The sequence below is a fragment of the Sphaeramia orbicularis genome, chromosome 12, assembly GCF_902148855.1.
Source record: "Sphaeramia orbicularis chromosome 12, fSphaOr1.1, whole genome shotgun sequence".
NCBI classification, from domain to species: domain Eukaryota; kingdom Metazoa; phylum Chordata; class Actinopteri; order Kurtiformes; family Apogonidae; genus Sphaeramia; species Sphaeramia orbicularis.
Genome location: NC_043968.1, coordinates 74,791,565 through 74,810,362, shown reverse-complemented (window position 1 = coordinate 74,810,362; position 18,798 = coordinate 74,791,565). Strand labels below are relative to the sequence as shown.

General features: G+C 35.5%; 1 protein-coding gene across 1 annotated transcript; it reads right to left on the bottom strand.

The window, feature by feature from the left end:
* Positions 1 to 233: 233 nt before the first annotated feature.
* On the bottom strand, positions 234 to 13,148 carry LOC115430589 (gastrin-releasing peptide-like). The gene is given in 4 exon segments (XM_030150682.1): positions 234 to 420; positions 9,571 to 9,797; positions 12,994 to 13,085; positions 13,087 to 13,148. Coding segments are annotated over 4 exon segments (435 nt in total). The 3' UTR covers positions 234 to 366.
* Between the last annotated feature and the right edge of the window lie 5,650 nt (positions 13,149 to 18,798).

Genomic DNA, 18,798 nt, shown 5'->3' with positions numbered 1-18,798 from the left:
CGTGGATCAACAGGTTTTAAATGTTGTAGCTCAGTAGATGGTTTTGGTCGACAGTGGATGTTTGGGTCTTTATGGGTTAAATCCAGGCTGTCTATGTTAAAATAAATGCATAAAAACACACAGAGACACAGTGATGCTCAAATAATGATCAAACCGCCACCATGCAGTTTACACAACAGTACATTTATTCAACAATCTCACCTTATGTAACATGACACCTGTCAATCAAACTGGTAGGATATGTATATAAATGATAAATAACTGGTCATATTAAGTGGTATTTGGTTTATATATTACTCTTACAGCAGAAAAATAAATACATATAGTGTGACTGGAGGTGTGTCATGTCCTTAAATAAACTGGTCTTCAGGAGGAGGTGTCGTCTTGGAGGTTCAAAGCCAGGAGGAGCAGCTCAGACATCTGGAATTCAGTGGGTAAAGGCAGAAATATGAGAAAGAACCATGAAATTATGATCAGAAAGTAGTCGGTATCCTGTTGATCGTATTATTTCAGGGGCCACATTGAGCCCAATTTGATCTCAAGTGGGTCAGATCAGTAAAATAATAAGATAGTGACTTATAAATAAAGAAAACGCGAAGTTGTTTCTAGTCCAAAAATATTAAAATGACATTGTGAATATGTTGACATTTACAAACTATCCTTTGACACATAATGTGAATAACCTGAACAACCATGAACTACGGGAAATTTTTAAAAAAGAAAAGTAAGTGAATTTTAACAATATTCTGCCTCAGTTTATTATTTACACATGTGTATTACAACTTACAGATCAGAGTGGATCTACAAATACATAAAAAATTTAGTAACAGGCATCTGGAATAAATTAAAAAAAAAAAAAGTATTATTTAACCCTTTCATGTATAATAGTCACTATACACTCAAAAAAATAATCTGTTGGATGAACGTAAAAGGATTTCCACCTAATTAAAATGCTTTAATTTAGCAAGACACAGTTTTGTTGAACCAACTAATTGTAAGTATGTTGAGAACGTAAAGTATAACAACACTAAAGTAAGGTCAATTGTTTGATTATTAACTGTTGTTCTGTTCTTAGATCCTTAGAGATTCCCAAACCTTCCCTTCAGTCACAGTTCCTTACTTTTTTTAACCCTTTCATGCACGAATTGTGAAAACCTCAGTCTTCAGTGTTTTTATTCAATTTATATTGAATTTATATTTATTATTTATTATAAATTATATTTATATTTTATATTTGAATTTATTCATTCATTTTCTGAACCCGCTTTATCCTCACTAGGGTCACGGGGGTCGCTTGGAGCCTATCCCAGCTACATAGGGGCGAAGGCAATTATTATTATTATTATTATTATTATTATTATTATTATTATTATTATTATTATTATTATTATATTTAATTTATATTATTTATAGGCATGAAAAAAACAATGCGATCGAGTTTTTTTCTATGGAGTTACAAAAATATCCATGCATTTAATTTTTGAAGTAAAGAAACGTGTTTAAAACCCAATATCAGAAAGTGATATGAAAACAATGAAATAAAAACATTTTTAATGCTGCTAATCTGATGTCTTCTCACATTTTAACATATTCTAATGCTAGTAATTACTCACTTCATCGAGAAAATGTGAAAAAAAAAACCTTCTTGTCTAACAAATAACAATTGATTTACACTCAAACATGTTAGTGCAGATCAGGTTAATCAAGAACAGCAAAGTTACAGTAATGGTCTGAGTCACAGTGTATGGGATGGTGCATCAGTGTTCACTGTGTTGGCTGATATGGAACTAAAACAACAAACCCATGAATATACAAGAGAACAGCTGGAGAAGAACTGTCCACTGGAGTGGACAGTGCATGAAAGGGTTAATTTTTTTTTTTTTTATGGTACCTTCCTTTAAGTTTTCCAGATCCTTCAGGCTCCACAGGTGTGTTTAAGTTCTTTCACTAATGTGGTTGAAGTTGGAATCAGCCAGAACACCAGTTCTTGAAGCGGCCATTTTGAAACATCATGAGTCACTTTGGCTTTGTTCATTCTGGAGCGGGAATCCTAATGAAGTATTGGTTTGATTATTCTCTAGCAGATCTAGATAACAGTGATGCTTTAACCCTTTGACGCACAAATTATGAAAACCTTAGTCAGGATTTTTTTCCTGAGTGTTTTTATTCCTCTTTAGGCATGAAAAAAACAATGAGATTGATTTTTTTTTTTTTTTTAAATGAACTTATTTTTCACAGTTACAAAAATGTCCACTCAATTGGACACCATGTGTTTAACCCTTTCATGCATAAGTCACTACAGTGGACAGTTCTTCTCCAGCTGTTCTCTTGTATATTCATGGGTTTTGTTGTTTTAGTTTCATATCAGCCAACACAGTGGACGCTTATGCACCATCTCATACCCTGACATTCATACCATTACTGTAACTTTGCTGTTCTTGATAAACCTGATCTGCAGTGACATGTTTTAGTGTAAATCAATTATTTGTTAGACAAAAAGGTTTTTTTTTTCCATATTATCTCCATGAAGTGAGTAATTACTAGCATTAGAATATGTTTAAATGTGAGAAGACATCAGATTAGCAGCATTAAAAATGTTTTTATTTCATAGTTTTCATATCACTTTCTGATATTGGGTTTTAAACACGTTTCTTTACTTCAAAAATGAAATGCATGGATATTTTTGTAACTCTATAGAAAAAAAAAAAACTCGATCACATTGTTTTTTTTTATGTCTAAGGAGGAATAAAAGCACTCAAGAAAAATATCTTGACTAAGGTTCTCATAATTCATGCATGAAAGGGTTAATTTTTGAAGCAAAGAAACATGTATTTAAAATGCAATATCAGAAAGTGATAAACTGTGTGAAAACTATGAAACAAAAGTATTTTTAATGCAGCTAATCTGATGTTTTTTCATCTTTTATCATACTCTAATACTAGTTCTTAGTCACTTCATGGAGTTAATATGAAAAAAAAAAAACCTTTTTGATAATAATAATGGATTGGATATATATATAGTGCCTTTCTAGACACCCAAAGTGCTGTACATTATTTTTTTTTATTTATTTATTTTTTCTTCTGTTTTTTTTTTTTTTTTTTTTTTTTAGAGAAAAAAAAGTGCTTTACATTTTTGACCCATTATGCATTGGCTCTCACATTCACACTCTGGTGGTGGTAAACTACATTTGTATCCACAGCTGCCCATTTGCGCCTACGACCCCTCCGACCACCACCAAACATTCATACACCAGTGTGAGTGGCACTGGAGGCAGGGAGGGTGAAGTGTCTTGCCCAGGGACACAACAAACTGACTAAGACAGAGCGGGATTCGAATCGCCAACCCTTCGGTTACTGGACGACCCGCTCTACAACCTGAGCCGCAGCCGCCCCGATGTGGTTTTTGTTGAAGAAAACTGTTGATTTCAGTCTAATAACAACTAGCAGTTTGATTTACATTCAGTCATGTTAGTGCAGATCAGGTTGATTAAGAACATAAAGTTACAGTACTGGTATGAACTGTAGTGTATGGGATGGTGCTGAAGTGTCCACTGTGTTGGCTGATATGGAACTAAAACAACAAAACCCATGAATATATAAGAGAACAGCTGGAGAAGAACTGTCCACTGGAGTAACCAGTATGTATGAAAGGGTTAATCCTAGGTTTAGGATTAGAGCAGGGGTGTCCAAACTTTTTTCAAGAGGGCCAGATCTGATAATGTGGACATTGCCAGGGGCCAGCGGTCCCTTCAGACATTTTTTAAACAGTAAAAATTACATATAAATGCGCTGTTCTACAACAATTTTATTTTCATTGTCACAATATCATTTTTTAAAAATGGCAATGTAACCAAATCTAAGCCACTCAGGTGTGAACAAATTAAAAAAACAAAACAAAACAGTTCTGCCTTCCTTTCACATCTGGAGTCAGATAACATAGAGCAAACTGTATAGAGTATCTTAAACTTCCAAGTTGATAAAAATCTTAACCCCACATTCATTTTAAACATGACTTATATGAGTAATCATTACTCATATATTACTCAGTAATGCAAAGTCTGTTAACATTTAAGATGAAAACATATGACTCTTACTCTTGTCTTTCACAAAATCATTCAGAAAGTAATATTCTGTGTCACATCTACAAGTACACAACACCAGCAGTTACAGGCAACTAACCTGGCAACTTGGTAGCCTGCCTTGGTGGCGAATTCATTGAACTCCCAGGTTCACATGAAGAGTCACTGTTGTGAGTTTAAAGCAGCTTGAATTTGCTTCACTTTTTCGGAACGCTCATTCCCTGTTAGCTTGTCATATGCGTTAGCATGTTTTGTCTGCTCGTGTCTCTTTACATTGAATTCCTTAAACAAGACAACAGTCTCTTGACAAATTAGGCAAACACAATCACCTCGATTTTCAGTGAAAAAAAAATTGTAATTCCCATCTCTCCTGGAAGCGGCGGCCCTCACTGTCAACTTTCGTTTTTTTTATTTACAGGCGCCATGGTTAGAAATTAGCGAAAAAGGTTCATGGCAAAGTCTCAGAGCCAGATAGAGTTAGTGGTGCTGCCACCATGAGGTGAAAGGAGAAACTGCATTTTGAACCTTTTATGATTCATGTAGTCTGTTCAACAGTCCAAACGGGCCATAAATAATATAATATAAACCCAAGATGTGGGCCGTATAAAATCTGACCGCGGGCCGTGATTGGCCCCCGGGCCGGACTTTGGACATGCCTGGATTAGAGTTAAGGCTAGATCTGAGCTAGACTAAATGATGCTCTGGAGGGGTACTGCAGATGGGGGTCCTACATAAACCCATTAGGTTGTGTTGACATAAAGGAATCTAATGGATTTTGTGCGTCATGTTAAAAGTACATGATGCGGAGGTTATGTTTCCGTTGGGGTTTGTCTGTCTGTCTGTTAGCAGGATAACTCAAAAAGTTATGGACAGATTTGGATGAAATTTTCAGGACATGTTGATACTGGCACAAGGAACAAATGATTAAATTTTGGTGGTGATAGGGGGTGGGGTGGGGTGATCTGCCGTGGCGGAGGTTTGCTTTCTCCGAGTGCTTTTCTAGTTTAAAAATGTTTAACCACTAAACATTCATTCATTCATTCATTCATTTTCTGAACCCGCTTTATGTTCAGCCAGGGTCAAAGTGCAATATATACTTAGCTCTACTGTTTCCTTTTTGTTTTGTTTTTTCTCGGTTGGTGACATGTCTGTTTTTATACTGTATATATATTTACACTTCCTTTCTTCTTTAAACTTTTGCACTACGCATCACCAGAGAGTTGTCACTTACAATTTCGTTGTATATATGTATAATGACAATAAAGGCATTCTATTCTATTCTATTTATCCTCACTAGGGTCACGAGGGTCGCTTGGAGCCTATCCCAGCTACATAGGGGCAAAGGGGGGGTACACCCTGGACAAGTTGCCAGTTCATCACAGGGCTGAACATATAGGGACAAACAATCACTCTCACATTCACACCTATGGGCAATTTAGATTAACCGATTAACCTATCAGTGCATGTCTGTGGATGGTGGGGGGAAGCCGGACTACCCGAAGAGAACCCACGCAGACACGGGGAGAACATGCAAACTCCACACAGAAAGGTCCCACCCCCATCGACTAGTGTTGGAATCGAACCCAGGACCTTCTCACTGTGAGGCATGAGTGCTACACACTGCACCACCGTGTCACCCACCACTAAACATGAATTAATATAATAGCAGCTACTTGTTATATTTATGTTGTTAGAACAGATACCCATGTTGCTTTTTTTTAGTGTACAGTGGACACTTATTCTCCAGCTGTTCTCTTGTATATTCGTGGGTTTTGTTGTTTTAGTTCCATATTAGCCAACACAATGGACACTTATGCACCGTCCCATAATATATTGACATTCATACCATTACTGTAACTGCTGTTTTTAATAAACCTGATCTGCACGAACATGTTTCAGTGTAAATCAATTGCTAATTGTTATTAGACTGTAATTAAAAGTTTTCTTAATCAAAAAGTGTTTTGTTTTGGTTTTTATGCGTATCATCTCCACGAAGTGAGTAATAACTAGGGGTGTGTATTGGCAAGAATCTAGTGATACGATACAAATCACAATACTAGGATCACGATATGATATATCATGATATACCATGATACTGTAAAAAAAAAGGCAATTTTTTGTTTGTTTCTTTTTAAAAAAAATGATTATATCCTGGAAGAATTGAATTACACCAGAAATATGCACAAATACTAAACACATTTTTATTTGATCAGAACAGGATCTAACGTTATATCACAAAATGTCCCTGTGTTAAAATTTAAATTATGTTTTACAGACATTACAGTTTAAGATCCTGTACAAATGTTCATATTCTATTAGTTCAGAACTAACATCACAACATTATTTTTGTGCAATCCCAACAAAGGAACTAACATCTGCCTCTCAGGGAGTAAAAAGTGTTTTTAGGATGCTTTAAATAACCATTATTTAATAAAACAGTGTTAGATAATAATAAATAAAATATAAACAATAAAGAAAACCAAAAAAAAAGAACCTCCATAATATCTGTATTTGAATAAATACCTAAAAATATCGATACAGTATTGGGAAACGAAATATTGCGATATATTGCAGAAACGATATTTTCTAACACCCCAAGTAATAACTAGTATTAGAGTATGTTAAAATGTGACAAACATCAGATTAGCTGCATGAAAAATTTTATTATTTCATAGTTTCCACTCAGTTTATCACTTTCTGATGATGGGTTTTAAATACATGTTTCTTTGCTTCAGAAATTAAACACATGGTGTCCAGCTGAGGGGACATTTTTGGAACTCCATGAAAAATAGGTCCATAAACCCTTTCATACATACTGGTCACTAAAGTGGACAGTTATTCTGCAGCTGTTCTCTTGTATATTCATGGGTTTTGGTGTTTTAGTTCCATATTAACCAACACAGTGGACGCTTCACATACACTGTAATTCATACCATTACTGTAACTTTGCTGTTCTAGATAAACCTGATCTGCACGAACATGCTTGAGTGGAAATCAATTGCTAATTGTTATGAGACTGTAATTAACAGTTTTCTTAAACAAAAAGTTGTTTTTTTTTTTTTTTTTTTGCATATCCTCCTGAGACCCAGCAATGCACTGTGTCCTCTATAGGGGACAAAAGTTTGACAGTTTAACTAAAATGCTGTCCATTGCAAAGGACATTCCATTAATAAATAAATAAATAAAAATGATTTTAAAAATGTATCTGAAAAAAAAAACCCCAAAAACTGTCGCATTATGCAGTTTCCACTCAAGACAATTTTTTTGTGTAAAAAAGCTAAAATTGTCGATTTCCTGGGTCTCAGGGGATATTATCTCCATGAAATGAGTAATAACTAGTATTGGAGTAGGATAAAATGTAAGAAAACATCAGACTAGCGGCATTAAAAATGTTTTTATTTCATAGTTTTCACACAGTATGTCACTTTCTGATGATGAGTTTTAACCCTTTCATGCATGAATTATGAGAACCTTAATCAACATTTATTTCCTGAGTGTTTTTATTCATCTTTAGGCATGAAAAAAACAATGCAATTGAAAATTTTCTTATGAACTTATTTTTCATGGAGTTCCAAAAATGTCAGCTTGACACCATGCATTTAATTTTTGAAGAAAAGAAACAAGGATTTACTGACATATTGTGTGAAAACTATGAAATAAAAACATTTTTAATGCGGCTAATCTGCTCTTTTTTCACATTTTAACAAACTCTAATACTAGTCATTACTCACTTCACAGAGATAATATGCAAAAAAAAAACCCAATTTTTTGGTAAAAAAACAAAACAAAACAATAAAACTGTTAATTGCAGTTTAGTAACAATAAGAAGCAATTGATTTTTATTATTATTTTTTTTAGTTTAGTTTATTTCAAATGTGCAACAAGACAAAATAATCTTACTTAGTCTTTAGACATAAAACAGGTAGTAAGAGGTCATGGAAGAAAACAAAAAAACAAAAAAACAAAAACAAAACTTATACATCTACATGACTTAATTTTCACATTCGAAAAGGAGTGGGAAGAAGTATAATTTATTTAATCCCACCCCTTCAACACTCCAACATGTTACTGTAGATCAGGTTTATCTAGAACAGCAAAGTATTGGTATGAATTACAGTGGATGGGATGATGCATGAGCGTCCACTGTGTCGGCTGATATGGAACTAAAACAACAAAACCCATGAATACACAAGAGAAGAGCTTTGAATAACTGTCCACTCTAGTGACCAGTGTGCATGAAAGGGTTAAATACATGTTTCTTTGCTTTAGAAATTAAACACATGGTGTCCAGCTGAGTGGACATTTTTGGAACTCCATGAAAAATAGGTTCATAAAAAAAATATTCAATCACATAGTTTTTTCATGCCTAAAGAGGAATAAAAACACTCAGGAAAAAAATCTCAATTAAGGTTTTCATAATTCATGCATGAAAGGGTTAATACATATTTTTCTATGTAATTTTTGCACTTTGAGGACTGGAATAGGACCCCCTGTTGGGCCAGTTTTGGCCCACAGGCCGTATGTTTGTAGTGATGCTTTAACCCAGGGGTGTCAGACTCATTTTAGTTCAGGGCCACATACAGCCTCATGTGATATAAAGTGGGCCGGAGGGGTCAAATAATATAAATAATAGAATAATAACTTTTGAGTGAAAAAAGTAAAATTCCGTAATGAAAATGTTTACATCTAGGAATTGTACTCAAACACGAACACATGAACAAACATGAACAACCTGAACATTCTTAAGTAAAAGTGCGATGTTAACAATTTCACGCCTTAGTTTATCATTTCTACATGTGAATCACAACTTAGAGATCACAGTGGATCTACAAATACACAGAAACATTAAATAACAGGCAGAATATTATTAAAATTCTACATACTTCTCCTAAGAAATTTCAGGTTATTCACTTTTTTTTTTTTTATAAAAGGCTAGTCTGTAAATGTAAACATCTGTGTAATTTTCCTTTTTTTTTTACACTAAAACCAAGAGAAATATCGACAGTTTTGATTATTACCTCCGCCAAGGAGGTTATGTTTTTGCCAGGGTTTGTTTGTTTGTTTGTTTGTTTGTTTGTCTGTTTGTTTGTCTGTCCGTTAGTGTGCAACATAACTCAAAAAGTTATGGACAGATTTGGATGAAATTTTCAGGGTTTGTTGGAAATGGGATAAGGAAGAAATGATTAAATTTTGGTGGTGATCGGGGGTGGGGGGGCCATGGGGGGGGGGGGGCACACTGATCAGCCTTGGCGGAGGTCTGCGCTCTCCGAGTGCTTCTAGTTTATAGGTTATTATGATAGTATTTTACTGGTCTGATTATTTTAAGATTGAATAGACCTAAAATGATTTTAACATCCTTATTTGTTAATATTTTCAGTGTAATTTTTGCATTTCACAGATTCATCCAAGAGGCTGGATTGAACCCCTTCACAGGCCGGATTTGGCCCCCGGGCCGCATGTTTGACACCTTTGCTTTAACCGTACAGACTGACCTCTCTGAGATATTTGTCCCTCTCCTCTTCCCTCCACCTGCTGTTTGCTCTTTGCGCCGTCATCTCTCTTCTGGGGGGTTTCTGTTGCAGCAGAGCCTGGATCAGACGCTGGTATGGATCCAGATCTGCGGTCCCTGGTCCAGCTGCCGTTTCTGACACTCTGGGCTGGACAGTGTCCTGGGGTGTGTCCTGCAGGCTGTTGATGCTCTTCTTTCCCATCAGATGACCTGGAATAATAGAGGACACGTTCATCTGGGCTCACGGAACAACCATGACGCTGGAATTAGAATATAAGCAGCAAGACGTCATGCTTTGGTTCTCTGTATATCCCCGCCCTCGTCTGAAAGAGGCATCTTCATGTTTGGTTCATTGAATTCAGTTCGATTCACTGAAACATGATTGTCTGATGTTTTCATCGACCTATCCAACACAAACAGAAACAGAAAACCTACTGGTGTTTGTGCTCATGGGTGTGGATTTTCATTTCAGGACTGGGGAGAGTCCAGGGTACTGTCCTACAAAAGTCTTCATTTCATTTCATGGACCAGTTTGAACCTTTTCAGTATCAGTTTATGCAGGAAATCTCCCTTTATTTGTGTGGAGAAAAAAAAATCAACTTAGATAGATAGATAGATAGATAGATAGATAGATAGATAGATAGATAGATAGATAGATAGATAGATAGACTGTATTTTGAACATGTGTAGACAAAAAATGACCATTTTAAACAGAATCAGAATCATGTTTAGTTAAAATAAACAGGGTTCACATTCGTATGAATTTGCGTCAGTGCTTTAGTTCATACACTGAACATGGAGTAGGTAAGAAACATGCAGTAAAAAATAAAATACAATACAATAAATTACAATAAAACACTTAAATCTGATGGAGAATGAGAGGAATCAGAGCACTGTAAAAAATGACTGTAGAATTAACACCAAAAAGTTGTAAAATTGCAACATAAAAAAACTGTAAGTGACAATACAAAGCCAAGTTGTTTATTTGAAAAGATTTTTGTGTTAACGATTCAATCAAATATAGCTGTAGTTTTTACAGGAAGAGTATGTGAACAAAACCAGATTTGGATGTAGAAATGATGTATTTCTATTGTTTTTAGAAAATAAAACTGTAAATTGAAAAACAATGTGGTGCCGTTTAAATTGCGATACTAGAAGTTGGAAAAGCATTACAAGATAGATAGATAGATAGATAGATAGATAGATAGATTGATTGATTGATTGATTGATTGATTATTCAGCAGCTTTGCAAACAGCACAAGAAGACAAAAACCAGACAGACCAAAACAGGTGGGTTCATATCCAGGTTAACATTAGGTTAGTGCATACACTCTAAAAAAAAAAAAAAAAAAAAACCTGCTAAAGAGATTATTCTAAAAAAAAAACAAAAAAAAAAACAAAACTTCCTGTACAATACTGTGAATGAATGAATGAATGAATGAATGAAAGAAGGAAGGAATGAAAGAATTTTTGGTTTTACATCAATCATTGTACTTAGTACATTAATCATAATGAACATAAAAACCAAAAAAGGAAAAGGCTAGAAGCAAAAGCTTATTTTTTTGCCTATCCTTTTCACCTAATACACTCCATACATCAACTTAAATGTGTACAGCATCGAGCATTCACACCATAATACATATATATATATATATATATATATATATAATATATATATATATATATATATATATATATATATATATATACATATATATTTTTTTTTTTTTTTTTTTTTTTTTAAATTAACAACAACAAAAAACATATCTACCATCTCAATTCAATATTTCTGAATAATTTTAAGCTTAAGGTACTTTTTTTTTTTTTTAAACTTCACCAAAGGAGTGAATAACTTAAATGCTTCATAAGGTCCATTCCATAATTTCACACTCAATCCCACACAGATAGATAGATAGATAGATAGATAGATAGATAGATAGATAGATAGATAGATAGATAGATAGATAGATAGATAGATAGATAGATAGATAGATACTGTTTTTTGAACATATGTAGGCAAAAAAAATTACAATTTAAACAGAATCAGAATCATGTTTAGTTTAAATAAACAGGGTTCACATTCATATAAATTTGCTTCAATAGTTTGGTCCATACACTGAACATGGAGTAGGTAAGAAACATGCAGTAAAAAATAAAATACAATAAATTACAATAAAACACTGATTAAATCTGATGGAGAATGAGCGGAATCAGTGCTTGAGCTCAGAATTCATATTCATGTTTTAGAAATGAAACACCTAATGCACAAGAAACAGATTTGTTTTTATGTATGCGCTTTTTTCTCATAATAAAAGTCGAATTACTTGCATTCCCTGACACCTATCCCTGCTCAAATAGAATTATAATAACAGTTACAGCCAGTATCCTTTGGGTTCAGGAGTAAAAGCCTGTTCTAAAGCTTGTTTTTTTTTTTTGTTTTTTTTTTTAATGAATGTTTATTTCAGTTAAATACAAAATACAAAACACATACATATAAAAAAAAAAACAAACAACAAAACACCTACATATAAAAAAAACAAACAAACATAAAACACATTTTGTAACTGAAAAAGGAAGAAGCTGAAGCCGGACGCTTATTTCTGCTTCTCCTATTTACATCCTTAGTCCATGTCCACACCTTGAGTTGCAGCAGATAAATACTTAAACTTAAATTATACTACATTCAGTGTAATAAGTTATTTTGTAATCATATTACTTTCATATCACTTCATAATGTGACCAATTAAATTCTTTTTGAAACTCGACAGTGAGCTACACAATTTCACTTCATCCTTCAGTTCGTTCCATAGCTTGACACCAATAACTGAAACACTGTGATATTTACCTCCGCCAAGGAGGTTATGTTTTTGCCAGGGTTTGTTTGTTTGTCTGTCCGTTAGTGTGCAACATAACTCAAAAAGTTATGGACAGATCTGGATAAAATTTTCAGGGTTTGTTGGAAATGGGATAAGGAAGAAATGATTAAATTTTGGTGGTGATGGGGGGGGGGGGGGGGGGGGGGGGGGGCACTGATCGTTAGTGTGCAACATAACTCAAAAAGTTATGGACAGATTTGGATGAAATTTTCAGGGTTTGTTGGAAATGGGATAAGGAAGAAATGATTAAATTTTGGTGGTGATCGGGGGTGGGGGGGCCCACAGGGGGGGGCCACTGATCAGCCTTGGCGGAGGTCTGCGCTCTCCGAGTGCTTCTAGTTAACATTTGTTCTTACTTTACATTTTCAAACACAAACATCCCTCTTAAATTATAATGTCCTTCTCTTAACTTAAAAATTTTCTGAATACAAAAAGGTATGGTTTATAAATTACTGAACAGAGCAGAATGTGCGCACACTCGGTGCGTAATGCGCATATGGAGCCCGTTCAGATGCTGGTGTTCCTCTTACCTACAGCCCAGTGGTTTCCCCGTGGATACATTTTACCGACGGCAGGTGCAGGACTCTCTGAGCAGTGAAGCAACACGACATCGTTGCCAAAATAAGAAAAGTGGCAGCACTGGTCTGCAAGTCCATGAATAGGCGCACAGACACACTCCGCCCATGACAGCAGAAGGAAAAAGCACCTGCGGAAAGATGGAATCCTGTTTACACTGAAGCAGACACAGGGAACTTCTCCAACATAGTCAAGTTCATGAACAGAGGGATTCTGTCTGTTCAGTGTTTCTGTTCTTTCCTCCTGTTGCTCAGAAGTTCCTCGTCTTTGGCAGAAACAGTCCAAGTTAAAGCTCCTCCTGACATGAGAGCTGCGCGCAATTTAAGAGAAAGCCCAGAGCGCACAAAGCATGAGTACAGGCAGGGGTGAGTGTTGGAGCAGGCTGTTTGTCCTGAGGGGACAGGAGGCGGAAACCACAGTTCAGGACTGGACTAGTGAGAGATGACGTCCTTTTCAGACACTGATGGGGGGAGAAGTGTTTACATACAGGCAGTGGCGCAGAAAGGGTCCCCTGGGGCCCCAAGCAGTCAATCAATCAATCAATCAATCAATCAATCAATCAATCAATCAATACACATACATACAGGTGGGGGAGGGGCAATTTGGACTCAGGGGCAGTGGTGCAGCTTGCCATTAGGCAAGGCAGGCAGCTGCTTGGGGCCCCTAAGCCAGCAGGGGCCCCCAAAGGACCAACAGACTTGACACAAACAGTCTAAAGAATAAGTTCACTACACAGCGGCAGTGAGAAGTTGCAGTAACAACCAGCTCTCTCAAATTCTCTGAAGGGGCCCCCTGAGCAGTGGCGCAGAAAGGGTCCCCTGGGGCCCCAAGCAATGAATAAATAAATAAATAAACACATACATACAGGTGGGGGAGGGGCAATTTGGACTCAGGGGGCCCCTTCAGAGAAAAGTTTTTTCAGATACATTTTTAAAATCATTTTTATTTACAGGGTGGGGAAGCAAAATGTACAATATTTTGAGGCAGGGATTGAAAGACAGTGTATGACCAATCAGTTTATTGAAAGTCATGAGAATTTATTTGCCACAAGAAAATTGACATAATAGAAAATGTTTTTATTCTATGTATCCTCCTTCTTTCTCAATAACTGCCTTCACACGCTTCCTGAAACTTGCGCAAGTGTTCCTCAAATATTCGGGTGACAACTTCTCCCATTCTTCTTTAATAGTATCTTCCAGACTTTCTCGTAATAGTTTTGCTCATAGTCATTCTCTTCTTTCCATTATAAACAGTCTTTATGGACACTCCAACTATTTTTGAAATCTCCTTTGGTGCGACGAGTGCATTCAGCAAATCACACACTCTTTGACGTTTGCTTTCCTGATTACTCATATGGGCAAAAGTTTCTGAAAAGGTATGGATAATAGTGTTAGGTATGATTATGACATCAATATATGTTTGGTTTCAAAACAATTGACGTAGTGCCTGCTGAGAAAAAACAACTAAATGTTCAGTGTAAATTTTGCTTCCCCACCCTGTAATCTAAATGATCTTTGAATAACAGGTCGCACAAATGCTGACCTCTTTGAATTTTTTTTTAAACACATCTGAGACATTTTGCATGAGTGGTTCCATGGTATCATGATAAACTAACCCAAAATGGAGTTTGAATTACAGTCAGTGTCTGTCGAAACTTTAATTGGAAGCATGTAGTTTTGTTATCGCTGTACAAAGATACATGCATTTGTCTCCAACAGAAGAACTTCCACTCATGTGCGCTCAGTCATGACCTTTGAGGTATACTGAGGATTGTTTACATGTTTTCCAGACTTGTGAACTAAATCTAGTCACGTACAATCATGGAAAAAATTATTAGACCACCCCTTGTTTTCTTCAATTTCTTGTTCATTTTAGTGTCTGGTCCAACTAAAGGTCCATTTATTTGGACAAATATAATGATAACAACAAAAATAGCTCATAGTAGTTGAATTTCAGAGCTGATATCTATCCATTTTCTATGTTTTCTTGATAATAACCAAAATCACTTCAGTTCTTCCATCAATATCTGTGGCATTGTACTGACAAAAACAATGCTTTTAGACATTCCATGTTTTGTTTTTTGTCTATTTTAGTCACATGACACACACAGGAGTTAGTACTGGATTGCATAACCATTGTTTTTGATGACTTTTGATGGTCTAATAATTTTTTCCGCGACTGTAGGTGCACACATTCCATCCAGAATCTCCTGTCATTAGGTGTTCTTTTGCCAGTATCTGTACATTTCTATATTTGTTTGGTCAAAGTAAATCTTCATACTCTTAAATTACCTTATTTGTTGTATATAAACAACAGGAACAGGCACAGCTCTCTCAAAAACAATGATAGACTGTTTCCAAATGTTGACAGGCACTGCACAAATGAACAAAGTTGAACAAAAGCATTAACACAGTTTAAATTTAAAATGTAAATCTTGCTTTTAACTGAGAAATTTTCTGTAAAATCTACAAAGTAATGATCAAAACAATATATTTTCTCCTATTTTCTCCCACGGTGCAAATAAAATGGGAAAGTTTAACCCATAAAGACCCAAACATCCACTGGAGACCAAAAGCATCTACTGATCTAAACTGTTTAATACCTGTAGATCCATTAATTCTATCAATACATGCAAATAATTGGTGTAAAATACAGTTCTTCATCTTTTCATGGTCATCAGATATGACCCATTTGGACGTTCAGAGGCTCCGTAGTTACCGTGGAAACACCGTCATTTTCTACAACACTGATTCACCAGTAAAATCCATAGAGTTGGATCCATGACAGTGGATGGACACACTGGGTTTATGTTCAATTATTGAGAGATTTTATTGAAAAAGTCTATTTTTCTTCATTTTTTTCAGTTTTTATATAATAACCTTTGAATTTACTCTGAGCTTTTATGAACATCTACATAAGGGCTGTCAAACTCATTTTGGTTCAGGGGCCACATTTAGCCCAATTTGATCTCAAGCGGGCCAGACCAGAAAAATAATGACTTAATAACCTATAAATAATGGCAAATCCAAGTTTTTCTTTTTGTTTTAGTACAAAAAACCCCATTTGGACGTTCAGAAGCTTTGTAGTTACCATGGAAACACTGTCATCTTCTACAACATTGATTCCCCAGTGAAACCCATGGAGTTGGATCAATGACAGTGGATGGACACACTGGGTTTATGTTCAATTAGTGATAGATTTTACTGAAAAATTCCCTTTTTCCTCAGTTTTCTCCGTTTCTGATATAATAACTATCAACTATATTCTAAACGTTAATGAATCAGTGAATTAAATATAGGTAAATACCGGATTTTCACTGAAACAAATGCAAAATACAGAAGACAATGATATAACAGATGGTGATGAATCCCCTGAGAAAGGTTCATTAGAGAGAGAGAAGAGCCACAAAAGGAACATTGGGTCTTTATGGGTTAATGAAGGTGAAGGAGTTCCTCCTGGTGTTCCTTCATGATGACTAACCAATAATGGGAAGGAACAAAGCCCTTGTAAGCCTTCACTGATAGACTAATGCATTGATTACCTCCGCCAAAGAGGTTATGTTTTTGCCAGGGTTTGTTTGTTTGTTTGTTTGTTTGTTTGTTTGTTTGTTTGTTTGTTTGTCTGTCTGTCTGTTTGTCTGTCTGTTTGTCTGTCCGTTAGTGTGCAACATAACTCAAAAAGTTATGGACAAATTTGGATGAAATTTTCAGGGTTTGTTGGAAATGGGATAAGGAAGAAATGATTAAATTTTGGTGGTGATCGGGGGTGGGGGGGCCCACGGGGGGGGGCGCAGACCACAAAATTTCATCCAAATCTGTCCATAACTTTTTGAGTTACGTTGCACACTAACGGACAGACAAACAGACAGACAGACAGACAAACAAACAAACAAACAAACAAACAAACAAACAAACCCTGGCAAAAACATAACCTCCTTGGCGCGGGGGGGCCCACGGGGGGGGGGGGGGGGGGGGGGGGGCACTGATCAGCCTTGGCAGAGGTCTGCGCTCTCCGAGTGCTTCTAGTTTTCTTTATTTAACCTTTCCTAAGTGATTTTTTTTTCACCATTTATTGTAATATTTTTCTCCGTATTTTGCATATTTCCAGTGTAAATCATGCATTTTTCCTGTATTAAATTTACTGATCATGTAGATGTTCATAAAAACTCAGATTAAAGTTTGAGGGTTATTATATTGAAAATAGAGAAAACTGAAGCAAAATTCGGCAAAATCCATCATTAACTGAACATAAACCCAGTGTGTGCTTCATACATTAACCCTTACAGACCCAGTGCTACTTTGATGGCAGGTCCCAAATACATTTTTTTCTTTATTTAACCTTTCATAAGTGATTTATTTATTTTTTTTTCTGCCACTTATTGTAATATTATTCTCCATATTTTGCATACATCAGTGTAAATCATGCCTTTTTCTTACATTACATTTACTGATCATGTAGATGTTCATAAAAATTCAGATTAAACTTTGAGGATTATTATATCAAAAATAGAGAAAACTGAAGAAAAAGTGTCTTTTTCAGCAAAATCCATCATTAACTGAACATAAACCCAGTGTGTGCTTCATACATCAACCCATAAAGACCCAGTGCTACTTTGATGGCAGGTCCCAAATATTTTTTTTTCTTTATTTAACCTTTCCTTAGTGATTTTTTTTCACCACTTATTGTAATATTATTCTTCATATTTTGCATACATCAGTGTAAATCATGCCTTTTTCTTATATTACATTTTCTGATCATGTAGATGTTCATAAAAACTCAGATTAAAGTTTGAGGATTATTATATCAAAAATAGAGAAAACTGAAGAAAAAGTGTCTTTTTCAGCAAAACCCGTCATTAACTGAACATAAACCCAGTGTGTGCTTCATACATTAACCCTTAAAGACCCAGTGCTACTTTTGTGGCACTTCCAAAATATTTTTTTCTCTATATTTAAATTTCTTAAGCGATTGATCACCATGTGTTATTAAACTATCCTCTGTGTTTTGCATGTTTTCGTATAAATCATGTATTTTCCTATATTTATTTACTGATCATGTAGATGTTCATGAAAGCTCAGATTAAAGTTGAGGGTTAAGCAGCAAAAACTGAACAAAAACGAACTTTTTCAGCAAAGATATCATCAACTGAACATAAACCCAGTGTGTCCATCCACTGTCATTGATCCAACTCCATGGGTTTTACTAGTGAATCAATGTTGTAGAAGATGACGGTGTTTCCATGGTAACTACGGAGCCTCTGAACGTCCAAATGGATCATATTTGAAGACCATGAAAAGATGAAGAACTGTATTTTACTCCAATTATTTACATGTATTGATAGGATTAGTGGATCTACAGGTATTAAACAGTTTAGATCAGTAGATGGTTTTGGTCTCCAGTGGATGTTTGGGTTTTTATGGGTTAAACCTAGATTTGATGCCTTTTTACAGGTGGGTCAGTATGGTGCGGCAGTGGTCATTTGAACTCACTTGGATTCCAATAATCTGACTGCTTGTCCACAGTTATTGTTTAGTGACTCAATACTACACCCAAAAACCAGTGAAGCGTGATGCAACTTGTGGTTTTCAGACTCTGTCCACTGCCTTTACTCACTGTTAGAGTTGGCCACAAAAAAATTCTTATCTTTTTTTAACCCGTTATGACCCAATGCTGCTTTTATGGCAGTTCCCAAATGAATTTTTCCACTTTTTTTTTTTTTTCAACCTTTCTTAAATGATTTATCATCATTTACTCTTATA